The sequence below is a fragment of the Podarcis melisellensis genome (genome assembly GCF_964234715.1).
Source record: "Podarcis melisellensis genome assembly, chromosome: 4".
NCBI lineage: Eukaryota > Metazoa > Chordata > Lepidosauria > Squamata > Lacertidae > Podarcis > Podarcis melisellensis.
Window position 1 is genome coordinate 49854240 of NC_138531.1, and position 16396 is coordinate 49870635.

The 16396-nt window shown below is 43.6% G+C and overlaps 1 protein-coding gene across 1 annotated transcript; it reads right to left on the reverse strand.

Annotated features, from left to right (window-relative positions):
* Positions 1-273: 273 nt before the first annotated feature.
* LOC309368746 (uncharacterized protein) lies at positions 274-14365 on the reverse strand. The gene is made up of 10 exons (XM_081909041.1): positions 13989-14365; positions 12460-12714; positions 10622-10734; positions 8475-8694; positions 7541-7678; positions 6454-6588; positions 5239-5319; positions 4359-4471; positions 3097-3295; positions 274-707 (listed from the first exon to the last, which is right to left on the reverse strand). Exons 1-10 carry the CDS (start codon positions 14200-14202, stop codon positions 493-495), a joined length of 1683 nt encoding a protein of 560 aa, XP_081765167.1. The 5' UTR covers positions 14203-14365; the 3' UTR covers positions 274-492.
* Between the last annotated feature and the right edge of the window lie 2031 nt (positions 14366-16396).

Here is a 16396-nt window from a genome sequence, read left to right on the forward strand (position 1 = left end):
TGTTCTAGTACTTTTCCCTTATGCTTAAAGCTTGGTTTACAATGGCAAGGTTTTGCACCAACATGTCACAATAGAATTGCTCCTGCTTTGCAGAACTAGAAAGAAGAAATGAAAGTACATGGCAAGTTTTTCAATGCAAACACTGAAAGGCATTCTGGGCTGTCTGGAGTCCAAAACCATTTCTCGAAGATTCCGTTGCATGCAAAAGTAAGCTGAGTCTGAAAATGTGAAATGCTTGAAAATATCCAATATCTTTTATCTTGAAGTCCCCTTTGATGCAATGCTGAGTTCTGTTTCTTCAGGTCTTGCCCTATTCCCTCAAACAAACAGGGGAATTCCACTGAGTCACATCAGTTCTAAGTTCTACTCAGACTTAGGTAAATAACCTACAGATTCTACTGGCATTCCTCTTCTGTTCTGGTTAGTCTGTTTTCGAATAACTATGCAAACTTCAGAGTTAAAATATGCCACAGTTGGGGGCAACTGAGACATTCACAAGTTCTGAAAGGCAAACTTTCCCATGGGTCCTTGAGGTTCAATAATATATTTGCCCATTTTTTTCTTCATATAAAGCCATACTGTGACCATCACCACAATAGATATCAACGCAATGCTAAAGAGCACTGCAAGGACAATGACTCCTGTTTTCCAGGCTGAATTGTCTTCCATTGGCTTCAGATCTTCCACTTGCTGGGATGTGGCAATTGCTGAAAGTATATTGTGGAAACAAAAAAATTAGCTTAGCTTAAAGTACTGCAACCTTTAAAAAGTGCTGAAACTAGCAGAGCGGGTCCAAGACATTTTGCTGCCTGAGGCCAAACAGTAAACGGCGCCCCACCACCAAAAAGTCAAGGTGTATGGAATCTAAGGCAGTCAAGTCCTTTTGGTACTTGAGGCATTCAATCCTACATGTTTCTCTCCCTTGAAGCAATAATAAATAAATAAGTTGGCTGCTCTTTCGTGAAAATCAGCTGTCATAGGTGGCTGCCACACATTACTTCATGGTAGGGCTGGCCCAAATTAGCACAAGTCACTGGATAATATTTTTTCCACAGCATCATAGGAAATTTTCTCAGGGAGCACTAGGCCTTGTTAATACTAACTTTTTACTTGTGACACCTCAAGTGTTACTTTATTTTATTAGGCCTGCAGGCAGATATTTTTAACTACTTATAGACAAGAGTAATCAGCTTTCAATCAGACTGAACATGCTACAATGAATATGGAAAAGATAGCACAACGTTTAGGCCCTATGTTTGGGGAAGGTTTTTCTAAGCTGGTGGATTCTCGAAAAGCTACAGAGCTGGCAAAGTCTCTGGAAATTAATTTGCCATGAAACAGCCAAACTAAGCTACATGTGACCAGGAGTGGGTGGTAAGGAGATGTTCCACTGCAGACCTGCCCCCGGCCCCAGCAAGTGGCACTGTTGCCATGAACTGGGATGGTGAGGAGGGAGGTTTGGGTTGTTTTGCCTTACATTTGCCAGTGCAACTGCCAGCACGTCCTTCATTTTACAGTGAGCATGCAATTATCCACTTTTGCCAGTATTTTCTTTGCTAAACAGTAGGTGACTGCTCTTGCTACAGTCCTGATCTAGATTTCTGCCCCATTCCTGCACCTACTGTTTGCCCAGGTAGGATGGCCTGATCTGGATCAGGATTGCAGTAGGGTCAAAAGGTTAAAATCCCCCACTTGGGATTTTCTTCCCTCCCATTCACCGCCTATTTAGCACAGAAAAAGGACCACATCTGTTAATTACATGCACAACATAATGTGGCAAATGGCCAAAGCTGGTTTTGCATGAGGAATTCTAACGTCATCAGTCTGTTATCTAGGTAAACACCTGTGCAAGTCTGAATCTGTCTTATGTACTGAGGTTTCAAAAGGTCTGAACATTTACTTTGGCTTCAACTGGACATCCTGCCCAAGGGGGGAGGGAAACCCACTTCCTGCATACCTTGTGATTTTGAATATGCAAGCAAGACAAAGCCCAGACATTTGAAGCAGTACAAAAAAATGGGATATTATTTCTTGCCTAATCTCCCCGAACAAAGGATGGATCCTTCACATGACTGGACTCACTGCTAACAGAGAAAGAATGCAAGTACATATGAGAATGATGGACTAAAATCCAAGTAGCCATGGAAAGCTACAGTCCCTGGATTTCCCATTGCTTCTTAGAAACAGCAGTTTGTGTAGTATCAAACAATGCAAAGACCACTCCTTCTGTTGGTAAAGCAGGAGTGATGTATGGAGGCAACCTGAGAGTGCAGCAACATTCCACTTTTCCTCAACACTCCCCAAACCAGGTGAGGATGACAGCTGTACTTCCTGCATGCCTCTCTCAGGTTGCCAGCAAATATTTGCACGTATAACCTGTTGGTCAACTGGAGCTGGGCAGTTTTAGAATCTTCCCTTTAGTTAGGGCTTAAGAGGCACTTATTTATGTCCTGTTTGGAGCCTAAAAGGAAGAGGGACCTATGCCCTGTGGATGCATCCTCAAAGTTTGGTTTTCTTAACACAACCACACCACAAACAATCCAGTTGGAAACAGAGGGTGAATTCTTCTTTGTACTAAAAGGATGGAGAGGAACTAGGTTCAGAGGACACAAGGGAGTGTGTCCTCCAGTTCTGGTTACATCCCCGCTGAAGATTCACTCCATGGCAAGGAGGACTCCCCCTCTGCTGCGGAAAGCTTGGGTGGAATTGACCTTGGAGGACACCCATGAAAGGATACAAAAGTTCCTTTCTGTGGTGAGATGGGCTCCCTCTTCACCACTTAAAGGATTCTTGGGTGAGGGGGGGATTGCCCCTTCACCACTGAAAGTATAGGGCAAACTAGCCCCCGATAAGATATGTTTTGTAGTAGGTGTCCTCCAAGCCTCAGTCACGCTTCCCAAATAATCTTTTAAACAGGAAAAGCTTTCCCTCCTTACTGCTGAACTGATCTGAAGGAAGCCTCCAAGGGAATATATCCTTTGATCTGGGAATTCAACTTCCAGTCCTTTGGGAGGAAAGTCATGATGGAACTTGTCGCGATGGAGAATTTTTGACTAGATCAAGAGATATTTGTAGTGCCATGAACAAGAAGATTACCTGTTACTGTTACAGCAGTCTTGTTATCAAGCATTTTTGTTACTACTTCTGTTAAATAGTCTGTAAAATTTTTTGTTCCAATCCACTGTTGTCCTTGCAGGAGAAATGCAAAATATGCATCCACACTTCCAGCTTGGTATCCCACCATTTTGATATTAAAGTTGTCATCTCCGAGCTTCATTATCATACCTTTAGAAACCTGAAAACATTTATATTTGTTCCAAACTGTCAATACGTAAGAAACGGGCAAGACATCATCACCATTCCCCCAAACTTTAACTCTTTTCACTTTTACCGGACTTCTTTTAAAAGAACAAATAAAAGACACCATGAGATTGGTCTAAACAAAACGTATTTAACATTTCCAAAATGTTGTGCAATAAATAGCCTAAAGTTTCATACGTGACAGCAGTTCTTTGCCATACTGTACCAAGGTCTGCTACCCAAGTCAGATGAGAAATAGTGGCTCAGGGACTGTAGTCAATTTCCTACTGCACTCCTGCATATACATATATATGCAGGTATATATTATCTACATATACAAGAACAAATCTATATTGAGTTACTACTGAACAGAGTTTCTAATAGCCTAATAGTTTGTGGAGTGGCAGGGCCTTTTTGTTATTACTATGATTAAACAACTGGGAGTCAGAAACCCTTGTCTGGCTGCAAATCATCTAGCAATCTAAAAGCTGACCTTGTTCTAGGCTTCTTCCCATAGAGATCCAAGAACTCCACTCCTGCTGTTGGTTCCAGGTCTCCTGCTGGACTCCTGTCACATTTTGCTCATGCACCCCCCATCCCACCCCAGTTCACAGAACTCAGTGAGCCCCAGTTACCACTGTCCTGTGGGATAGGTCAACACTGATGAAAGACACACAACATGTGTGGAAGTATAAGGATTTGCTATCTGGACTGGAAATATTAGGGTATGTTGCTGGTTTTGGGTTGGGTACCCTTGGGCAAGAAGCATAAAGGCATAGACATCCATTTTTATTATTATTACTATGGCTTTTCTAGTTTGAGACTTTTATTCCATGGTGCTTTTTCCTGATCCCCAAAGGTTCTAAATATTGCAGCATGTTGTTTGTTTTGCATTTAGGGTATGATTTTAAATATTCCCAATCTGATACTCTCAGATAGGGGGGCACATTCTATTGCTGCAATTGTGTATACTGGTTTGAAATAGGTTTGCACATTGTGTTGAGAATGCTTCTTCAAAAGATAATGACTGCAACAAGGGATAATGTTAAAGAACTCACAGTTGTTCTGATTTTGTTGGACATATTCTTATAGATCTCACTTTCTGGATTATAAAGGTCAGGTGTAAAACTCTGGTTTTTGAATAAAATTCTGCAAGCAAATGCTTGTCTGCCTGAAAAAGAAATGCAACATAATTAACACCTCAATCAGTTCCATCTCAGAACTCGTTTTCCATATTTCATTGGTTACAGCTCCTGCCTGTCTGGAACAAGACAAACCACAACCCCAGGTTTGGATGTAACTCTGTGCCAAACTGTGTTGGGGCAGAATCAGCAATTTCAGGGGAGTGCAGCAGCTACAATCATCTCTATGAGAACCCCTCAATACTGACACTAAGCCATGGCTTGATTTAGTGTTACTTGCTTATTAGGTCAGCATGAACAGCCTTCCAGTCTAGATATATTACGACTGGATATGCAACTCCAGAATACATTCTTATGCTTTTATTAGATATTTTTTTTAATGATGGTTGTGAACCAGCTAAAAGGACTGAAAAGTGAGCTGTTTGTTTATATGCTTAACAATGATAAATAAACATTTTATTTTTGCTCATGTGCTAAAAAATGTTGGTGTGCTCAAAGAAATATGGTCTTAACCCTTGCTGAGAAAAAAATTCATTGTAAAACTGTCAGAAGAGCACCCAACTTATTCAGGAGGGATGGTGAACCCATGGCCCTCCAAAGGATGTTGGTCTGTAACTGCCAGCCTCTCTGGCCATTGGCCACGCTGGCTGGGGCTGATGGGAGTTGGTGTCCAATGGCATCTAGAAGTTCACTGGTTTCCCAGTCCTGCTCTACAAAACGTCATTTGTAGTTAGGTATTTCAGCAATCTAATCTTACAGTGGCTAACAAAATTTATAATACATATTTACAACATACTTGAACAAATGTCATGTTGTAAGGAAAGACACACAGTGGATTGCAAGCAAATATCAGGCGTGTTCAGACACAAGATGGGGTCTATAAAAGAAGCACAAAACCAAATTAATCAGTAGACATGTGAAAGATAAGATTCCTCCTCTTGCTGAACTGCCATTTAGGTAACTGAAATATAAACTTCAAAATATGAAATGCAGTTTATGAAAGTTGTACTCCCTGCCTGATTTTGAAGAATAATACCAAAAGGTTTGTTGCATATCCTAATTTCAGTCCCAAATACACCCATTTTTGGAAATAGCAATTTAGAGATGATGTGTATGTACATCGGACACATGGCAGTCACTGGAAATCCATGTGCAATTGCCCTAAGCATCACTGCTTACAGGAATGTGCTTTTAGCACACTAGCCCAAACCCACATTGACAGTAGTTTGTACTGGCGTAACAAATCCTATATAGCCACCCTCACATAGTACTCATGCAAAATCGGCTTTACTAATTGAAGAGACACCAAGGATTGCCCTCCCTCTGGCATTGTATAGCTTCCCTACGTCAATGTCCACACATTAAGTGAGGACATCTGCAGAAGAAAAGCCTAAACTTGTCAACCTTTACATGCATAGGTTTCCCTTCAGAGGACATTTGGGGTAGGGGCAGTAGCATGGTCCCCCGGCCACTTCAACTCAGGAAACCCCTTTCAGCTGAGCAACATGTGAAGTGGGGGCTATAGCCTCTTGGCACCAACTCAGGAAAATGCAAGTAGTGCTAGTGATTCAGAAGCAGTGCTGGAATCTGGATTAAATTCGCAAGGGAGTACAGTATGCTTTTGGAAGTACCTCCTATCATTTATCTGGCATTATGAAGGTCAACACCAGGGGTGATTTTTCTATCAAACAGACCTTCCTTGAACTAGCTTTAAATAAAGTCATGGCTCTACCTACTGAAACTGTTGCACAACAAACTCACCGTGCGCTCCATTACACTTCATGTAACTCTAATGTGCCTTGAATGAACCACTGCAGCTGGAGAAATTTAGCCTGCATTGTGCTAAATTCGGGAATAGAAGGGCTTTTGAAAAAAGGGATTCCTGAGAGCAGTGAGATGTGCACATGTGCATCCCATGACGAAGCAGCGAAGCTTAAACCTTAATCATTTAATTAGCCCTACAGCTTTATAATTTTAATTATCATATCATGGGAAGATCATATTCACTAACCTTGACACTCTGTTCCAGGATTACTTGTATCCGGATCCATTATGCCTGGATAACATTGACATTTATAGCTGCCAATAGTGTTCTTGCACGCAGCCAACTTGGAACAGGCGTTATTTTCCTTGCATTCATTTATATCTGGAAAAGGGATGGTGTGAGATACAATTGCAATATTCTGCTATAGTAATAAATTCTAGTATTGAAGCAAATAAGGAATTTCATGTTCTATACATGTGGAAGAGTAGTCGTAATCCTCCTGGGGAAACTTTCAGAACTCTTGCAACCCTTCCCTATCTTTAGATGGGCCTGACTGGGAAAGACACCTTTCCCTCTGCAGTTGAGACACAGTGAGACTTCAGTTTCCTCTTCACTGGAGACCCTCAAAGCACTTGTTTTTGGGAAAGCTCTCTTGAAGTAAGAAGTATGTCTGCAGAACAAGTGGGTTGGGAATCAGCGCTTTTACAGATTAAAACACAGGATGGTTTATTGGTATTTAGAGGCAATTCTCACTAAAATCTGTATAGTTTGTACACATGCAGACTATCCACAGATGCAGTTTTACAGCCCAGTGAGCCTACCAGCCCACAATAAAACTGGATGCTAGACAAACTTTAGTCCCATCTTCAGCCCAACAACACTAAAATTGCACGTCTCTCATCTCTTTACTATTGAATCAAGGCAGATCAGCATCACTTTCTTCCCTCTTTGTCATTTATTTTTTTAAAAACACCTCCAGACAGTCATAATTTTGTAGGAGGGATTCATAGGTTTTAAAATGAATTAAAGCACTCTGTACCCCTAGAGCAACAAATCCACTTTTTAAAAAATCTGGACTTTTTCCAGTTTGGAAAGTGACAGGGAGATGCATTGAAAAGTATGGGGTGAATGAAGGTTGAATGAGGGACATATAAACACCCTGCAAACAAATTAGGATGAATGTTCATTAGCATACAGCTGTGCCATAAGCAAATCAAAATGAATACTCATACAGTATAGACCGGATATAGCCTAGCCATTGTGTAACCTTTCAGCAAGCAAATCAGGATGAATGCTGAATAAGCAGACCCTCTGAAGAAACCCCCGTTCTTACCTTCGCATTGTCTTCCTGGCACCTGGGGACTCAGATCCAAAAATCCCGGCTTACATTCACATGAATAATTTGTGCTGTGGGGGATGCAGTAGGCAAATTCAGAACAGCCATTGTTGTCTGGCTGACAGGCAGGGATTACTATGACAAATTTCAATAAAAGAGCAACAAAATTAATGCACGAAGGTCAACATAAAAGGCACCACAAGCGCTTATATGCATGCTGTCATTTTTAAAGAGAAAGCACTTTCAGTGGCATACAATATAATCCGTAATTTATTTACACACACAGAACCATAGCTGTCAACGTTTCCCTTTTTTTTAAAGGGAAATTCCCTTATTCTGAATAGGATTCCTCGCAAGAAAAGGGAAAAGTTGACAGCTATGCACATAACTATGCTACCAAATGGATCTTTTAATGCCCGTCACTTGCTAGGGCTGATGGGAGCTAGTGTCTAGGAGGATCTGCAGGACCACAGGTCCCCCAGCCCCACTTAACAGTTGCTTCTGGAGTAGCATCACGATTTTATCACTATTTTTGCTACTATTTTTTCACTGTTGTTAACCACATAGGATGTTTTATTTGCTTAAAAAGGCAGAATATAAATGTTCAAATAGGCACATCTTGTCCACTGTATGAGCCTACAGATTAATTGTGAAGAAGGCCAGTAAAGGCAATGCAGACTTGGCCTATCTGCACTGGCTGAATCACACATAAACTGACTGAAGAGCCATGACTAAGTGGGGATAGGCAGCACACGTTTGCGTTTAGACAGTCCCAGGTTTTGTCTCTGGCATCTCCCTGGAATAGGCTCCCGTCTGAACCCTAGAGAGCCCCTGTCAGTCAGTATGGATACTACAGAGTAAGGTGAACCAATATTATGACTTGATACGAGGAAGCTTCCTATGTTCCTACCATATAATAGAAAGACCATACCTTCTATGGAAGTCTGAGTCAGGTCTACATCCAGATGTCTGCTTTTGTTTAAGGCTTCGATTACAGCCCTTTCAACCTCATTGTGTGCTATATTTCTATCTGGAACCATCTCGATGATGAAGGTCACAATCACACTGCCGCTTGTAATCTCAGTTATGGTTATACGCATTTTCCCAGAATCTATTAATGCTCTCAACGAAGGCGGCAAGTTGTTTATTATCTGTAAAAGTGGCAGATTTAAGATTATTTTCTTTGTTTTGCATAATATTCAGAATAATTTGTTTATCATTTCTTCCAATAAATGTTGGATCTCAGACTGTCAACAGCCAAAAGTCTGGCCTTAGGCAGGTTTGTACCAGAGAACAGAAAATAAAAGCATTCTTTCTGGCCTCACAACGGAGAATGGATTGCATAGGTGGGCCTCTGGAGTTTGTTGGACTTCAATTTCTATCATCCGCAGACGGCATGGCCATGGTAAGGGGTGATGGGGGCTGAATGTGAACACTGTCTGAAGGGCCAAAATTCAACACAGGCCTATAATTTGCAAGTTCCCTACCACTCTGTCTTGTTTTTCAACTTTTTGAAAAATTATCCAGATTCTGCTGGATGCTCCAGCTTGGTGCAACATCCTTGAATCTAAGGAGCTGCTGACTTTTGTTCTCCTGAGTCCCACACCACATCTCTCACAGCCCACTAGACTCCTCCCAAGCCTCTTTTTCTTTCCTGTTGTCTGAGGCTTCCTTATCTCAGGCAGCAAACATAAAATCAAGCTTCCTAGCCCTTACTTCTGATTAAACATTATGTTGTTGCTGTTACTACTACTACTACTAATAATAATAATAATTGTTTTATTAGCCATCTAATACCAAATGGCATCTAGGTAACTTACTACACATCCAAAAATTGAAAACAATAACCATAAATAACAAATATTATAACATTACAAAACCAAGCCAACCTCCAAAAGCCACAAACTATTATTGACAGCTGTGACAGACCGCTGAGCTAGACCGGACCGGTCTGGTGATGCAGTACCCCAGAACTCTACCAGAGTGCTGGAGCCTTTCTCTGATTGGCTACCAAGACAGCGAGCCAGAAGTGGGTGGAGACAGTACTTTGGGAGGGAAAATAAAAAGAGCCGTTTCTAAGAGAGTGTGGTGATAGAGAGAACAGGAAGGGGAGAGAGGAGAGTTGGTTCTGTGTGTATAACATCCACTCTGAGTAAATTATCTACAGCAAGAGAAGGGAGCCTCTGAGCTTAAGATAGAAAGACAGTGCTTAGTGTCTTGTGAGAATATTCAGACACAAGTTAACTGGAGGGTTGAGTTTGAGCAAGGAGAGGGAGAAGCTGTGAGGATACAGTCTGTTTGGGTCTCATTTCAGTCAGGAGGGGAGAGATCTTCTAGAAAGAGAAGACTGCCAAACCAGTTAAGAGGTGTGTGGCGATTCCCTGGGTCTGTTATACTGCTAGAAGTACCTCAGGATTGTGATTGACAGAAGGTTGGGAAGCTGACAGAAAGTACCACCTTGTTTCAAACATTCTCTTCCATGAAATGGTAATCATGTGGAGGGAGAGTGGGGAGCCATGTCTGTTAATGTTGTCCCTGCCAGCCCTGCTGGAGATAACTTATGTAAAGGGGTGCCGGCTGAATATGTGCAAGCTCACCCCAACTCTGCATGTGAAGAGGCGAGGCTAGCAGGGCCCAGTTTGCCTTCCATGCAATTGCAAGGGTGTGGTGGGAAATGGCTGAAAGGGATCAAGTCGGCCCAATCTGTTGTCAGTCTTTGACTCAGGGAAGCACATAGTCATAGCTGTGCCATGGAAAGGGGGACTTAACGTTACTCTGCTGAGGATCAGTAAGAGAGCACTGAAAATACGGGCATACTCCAGCCCAGGCCAGAACAGAGGGCCTGCAATTTTGAGGGGGCCTGCCCGTTGGTAACAATTATTGAAATGGGGCCTAAATTCACCATCTGGCCTGCACAAACCCTGGTCGAGGCAAATGTGAACATTTTAAGTCCCACTGGATTCTAAGCTCATTTTTAAGTCAGTTTCACTGAAATCAATGGGGCTTAAAAATGCTTGTCTTGGGTTATGCTCAGTGCTTTTAACCAATTCTCATTTTTTAAAATGCTGCAGATGATACCTCTTTGGTGACATTTTTTTGAAGCTCCTGAAACTCTGTACTTGATTTGTTGCTGAACTGAGGTATGTACTTTTTATTTGTAATCCTGGCTGTTCCACGATAGGCTGTGGCTTCTATAAGGAATAAGAGAACCATTTAGTTAATAGTATAGGTAACATTTTTAGTACAGAATACTTATGCTGTTGTTGCTGCTGCTGCTGCTGTTCCAGATAGATAAACTAATATTCATTAGTTTGAAGTCCTTAAGGACAATGTGAAACAAATGAAACGATCTTTTCTTATTTAGACTGAAAATGCGCATTTACTTGAGAGCAAATCCCATTGAACATAGTGGGACTTATGTCCAAATAAACATTCATAGGATGTATTATTTGTCTGTTTACTTACTTATTTAAAATATTCATATTCCACCTTCCCAACAAAATGTTCAAGGCTGCTTACAACAGGTATTAAAATACGAAAATACAAATAAATTAAAAGCACCAAAAAGGACAGAAATGGCATATAAAATAGCTTTTTAAAAGATTCCATATGCCAGGAAAGCCAAATGTCTGCCCAGAAGGTATTGGGACATTAGTTTCTTAAGGCTGCAGCCCTATTCCACTTACCTAGGAATAAGCCTTATCCATAAAACTCCATTGGATTTTTAAAACTGATTTTTATAACACATTTAATTAAGAAACAACATTAAAATACATTAACCATTAATGCATCCATCTTAATCTAAACATAGAAATCAGTGTGTGCCATCCAAATGTCCAGATATTCACACGGAGTTGATAAGAAGCATATTCAAATATAGCAGGGGGGGGGGTAAGCTCTGCAGAGCATTTCATAATAGGCTTATGTTTATCCTTCCAGGATCAAAGTATGAGTCTCTTGGTGACTGAAGGCTTGCAAAATCCTCTTTTGTTGTCCTGTCGTTAAGCCCCATACTACAGGGATATAATTGTGGAAGGGGGCTATTGTTTTTGTTTTGTTATGTATTTTATGTTTTTGTTTTGTATTTTTATGTTGTGAACTGTCCTGTGGCATACATTGAATGAAGGGTGGCATACAAATTTTAATAATAATAATAATAATAATAATAATAATAATAATAATAATAATAATAAACTACTACTAATCATCATCATCATAATATAAAAGTACATGGACATACACATATATCAAGGATTTTGCAAATAGAAAACTTATATGGAAAACTTCAGACCATCCTCTCCAGCCCCCTGTTGGCCATACATTCAGAAGCCATAGGTAGTGGTCCAATGTGAGAGCCAGGGTGGTGTAGTACTTAGAGTGTTGAACTAGGACCTGGGAGACCAGCGTTCAAACCCCTACCCTTTATGTCTCTCTAAGCTTCTTGGAAGAAAAATGTAAATAAAAAAATTAAAAAATTTGATGTACACGCACAAGATTCCTTCTCACGGGGGAAAATCTAGGGCTAGTTATGAGTCCACCTCATGATGCATCTTTATGTGCATAGGACTGTTTCACACAGCAGCCAAAAAGCCGTCAACTTGCTCACTAGGCTCAGTCTTCTTGCAAAAGCTGTGTGCAACATTTGGATGTCAGGGATTGCCATGAAGAAAGCGGTGAGCAATGAGAGATATCCTGGGTTGTCCCATTACATGAGCTAACCCACCTGATGCACCAAAGAGACAGAAAAGGGAAATTCACAAATGGCTGGAGATTAATTCCCTATTCATATTTTGGGTTTTCCTTTGGGGACACTGTTTGAATGAAGGCTAGCGCTGAGCAAAATGTATCAGAATACTGTCTGGTACTGTATGCATTACTACAATAAAGCAAGTGTAGATGGATGATTGAGATAATACCTGTCCGAACCATCACAGAGGAACTGAACTTCTTACTGCAACTCCACACTTCCACAGTTACTGTATACAAACCACCTGGAGAAAGGTTTCCAAATACCATCCTGGTGTCATTTGTGACAGTGTTATTTATAACTGTGTTATCTGCCATGAGAGACACGGTATAAGGGCTGTCCCTTCTCACACTCTGAAGAAACCAACGGAATTGTATCACTTGGCTGGTTACTTTTTCAAGTTGAATGTAGAAAGCATCTACAGCTAAACAAAACAAAAACAAAAATACACATCTGATGTCAAAGGTGCATTTCAACAACTCTGGAAATATTCACAAAATGTTAAATATGATGGGGGGAGAATATGTTAGTTTGCTGAGTTTCTGCTATGGTTCAATTCTTACTCCCACTTCATAAAAGTAAATTCAGTGAATAAATGGTAAATTCTAGCTTTAATAAGCCTTCCAAAAACAACATAAACCAGAAGGAAAAAAATAAGGAATATAAAGAGATTCTGGGGCGCCATAGCACAATATGTATATGAGAGGGTGGGAAATTTGCAGCAACAGGGTATAATCAAGCCCTCAAACAACTTTTTCTAACCTTCCCACCCCCCAAACTCCTGGTTTTGTTGCTGTAAAAATCAAAGTGACATACTGCTCAGGTGAATGTAGAGATTTAACCCAGTCTGCCAATGCCATGATGGATTTGCAAAGATGTCCCTGAAACTTCACACATCACATCAATCATCTGAGGAGCAGGGAGGGATTGATAAACCCACTCCTCAGAAGATTTTCATGGATTGGAGAAAAGAGAAGCCATTTGTGTCCGTGTATGTGTGCACACCTGAGTGATGTGTATGTGTGTGTGTGCGCATGTATGTATGTGTGTGTGTGCTTATGGCTTTTCTTATAAGGGCATGCAAAATATGGGTGTGTGGGTGGGTGTGTTTAGGATTGCCAGGTGGCCGAACCCACTGTTGACCACATGTACTGCTCCTCTTGGATAGAAGTTACTCAATATGTCACACTGCACTCACAATGTAAAATAACAAAATAGCATAGCATAACCAGGTGGGACTTACTACAAAATATTATGGTATGGAATAGAGCCATGTAGACTATTCCATTCCATTGCATTGCGTTCCCTCCTTCACTATTTTTCTACCATCCACCTATGAAAGTAAGTAAGCATTCCACGACCAGGAAGCATTCTTCACCCAATTTAATATTGTGCTCCAGGGATCTTCTATTCCACAGCATATGCAAATTAAGAGATTAAACAAAGTGAGACAAGAAATTGAGCCTCCCTGAGGATGGTGCAGTCTGACCCATATAAGGGCTGGGGGCAGAAAACAAGAGTGATCTTTCTATATATGAAAGGGGGGGGGAAGAATTTTAAATACATATTCTAATTGGGCAAAGATAAGAAATTAAGGGGAACTGTAAATTAAAATATAATTTGTAAAGACAAAAATTGGTAGTGCAAATTTGATACACAGAAAGAACATCAAATATAAAGAAATCTAATTACACTCACCGCATTCTTCAGGCATTTTGGTAGAGGGTACTGGGTGGGGTGTTTTCACAGAAGAGAATACCTCTGGCTTATGGGTTGTCATTGAAAAGTCACTTAGAGAAGTTCTGCCCAAGGTTCTGGAAACTGCTGTACTTTCTAAGAGAGAATCATTACTGTGCGGAGAGGATGCAAAGGAGGTCTGTGCACTTCCTAAAGATGGGCTGGATGAAGCCATAACAGAAGAAATGGATGCTGGGCCCCCGGGCCAAGTGGTAGCCGGGCTCCCTGTTGCCACTGGTGCTGCGGAGCTGTTGTCAGCAGTGTGGGTGGTGCTCCTCAACAATGAAGCAGGCGTTGGTGCTAGTGGAGAGGTGACGTGAGCTGTGGCGGCTGAGCTGGATTCCACGGAGGTGTCCCGCGCTCCGCTAGGAGAGGTCTGCCCGCTTTCCGAAGACACGCTGGATGAAGCCATGCTGGAGGCACTGGATGCTGGGCCTGCCGTCCAAGTGGTAGCCGGGCTCTCTGTTGCCACTGGTGCTGCGGAGCTGTTGTCAGCAGTGTGGGTTGTGGCCGAGAACACGCTTGTCCCTGAGATCCCGGGAGATGTTTCTGAAGAAACGTGCTCCGTGGTGGTCACCTGAGTTAGCGCTTCAGAGCTGGAGGATGCCGTGCTCCCGGAGGGTCCAGATGACATGAGAGACTCTGTGGTGGAAGAAGAGGAGACTTCCAGCTTGCCTGTTCCCGTACTTGAAAAGCTGACGGAGGTGCTGGGACCCGCTGCGCTTTCTGTCCCGGAAGAACTAGCCGTCATGTGGGAAGAGGTTGCGGAGCCCTCCACCTGTGGAGAACTTGGGCTTCTGGAGAAGGACGCAGCAGGGGAACCGGTGGCCCCAGCCACGCTTGTGGCTGGCGCTGCAGAGCTCTGGCCGCCCAGGGTGCTTGCAGCTTCCGAGGAGGCTGTCTCTTCAGTCGGGCTGGCTGCATTGGGAGTGGTGCTCCTCAACGATGCAGCAGGCGTCCCCGTTGGTGCTAGTGGAGAGGTGACGTGAGCTGTGGCGGCTGAGCTGGATTCCACGGAGGTGTCCCGCGCTCCGCTAGGAGAGGTCTGCCCGCTTTCCGAAGACGCGCTGGATGAAGCCATGATGGAGGCACTGGATGCTGGGCCTGCCGTCCAAGTGGTAGCCGGGCTGTCTGTTGCCACTGGTGCTGTGGAGCTGTTGTCAGCAGTGTGGGTTGTGGCCGAGAACACGCTTGTCCCTGAGATGCCGGGAGATGTTTCTGAAGAAACGTGCTCCGTGGTGGTCACCTGAGTTAGCGCTTCAGAGCTGGAGGATGCCGTGCTCCCGGAGGGTCCAGATGACATGAGAGACTCTGTAGTGGAAGAAGAGGAGACTTCCAGCTTGCCAGTTCCCGTACTTAAAAAGCTGACGGAGGTGCTGGGACCCGCTGCGCTTTCTGTCCCGGAAGAACTAGCCGTCATGTGGGAAGAGGTTGTGGAGCCCTCCACCTGTGGAGAACTTGGGCTTCTGGAGAAGGACGCAGCAGGGGAACCGGTGGCCCCAGCCACGCTTGTGGCTGGCGCTGCAGAGCTCTGGCCGCCCAGGGTGCTTGCAGCTTCCGAGGAGGCTGTCTCTTCAGTCGGGCTGGCTGCATTGGGAGTGGTGCTCCACAACGATGCAGCAGGAGTCCCCGTTGGTGCTAGTGGAGAGGTGACGTGAGCTGTGGCGGCTGAGCTGGATTCCACGGAGGTGTCCCGCGCTGCGCTAGGAGAGGTCTGCCCGCTTTCCGAAGACGCGCTGGATGAAGCCATGCTGGAGGCACTGGATGCTGGGCCTGCCGTCCAAGTGGTAGCCGGGCTCTCTGTTGCCACTGGTGCTGCGGAGCTGTTGTCAGCAGTGTGGGTTGTGGCTGAGAACACGCTTGTCCCTGAGATCCCGGGAGATGTTTCTGAAGAAACGTGCTCCGTGGTGGTCACCTGAGTTAGCGCTTCAGAGCTGGAGGATGCCGTGCTCCCGGAGGGTCCAGATGACATGAGAGACTCTGTGGTGGAAGAAGAGGAGACTTCCAGCTTGCCTGTTCCCGTACTTGATAAGCCGACGGAGGTGCTGGGACCCGCTGCGCTTTCTGTCCCGGAAGAACTAGCCGTCATGTGGGAAGAGGTTGCGGAGCCCTCCACCTGTGGAGAACTTGGGCTTCTGGAGAAGGACGCAGCAGGGGAACCGGTGGCCCCAGCCACGCTTGTGGCTGGCGCTGCAGAGCTCTGGCCGCCCAGGGTGCTTGCAGCTTCCGAGGAGGCTGTCTCTTCAGTCGGGCTGGCTGCATTGGGAGTGGTGCTCCACAACGATGCAGCAGGAGTCCCCGTTGGTGCTAGTGGAGAGGTGACGTGAGCTGTGGCGGCTGAGCTGGATTCCACGGAGGTGTCCCGCGCT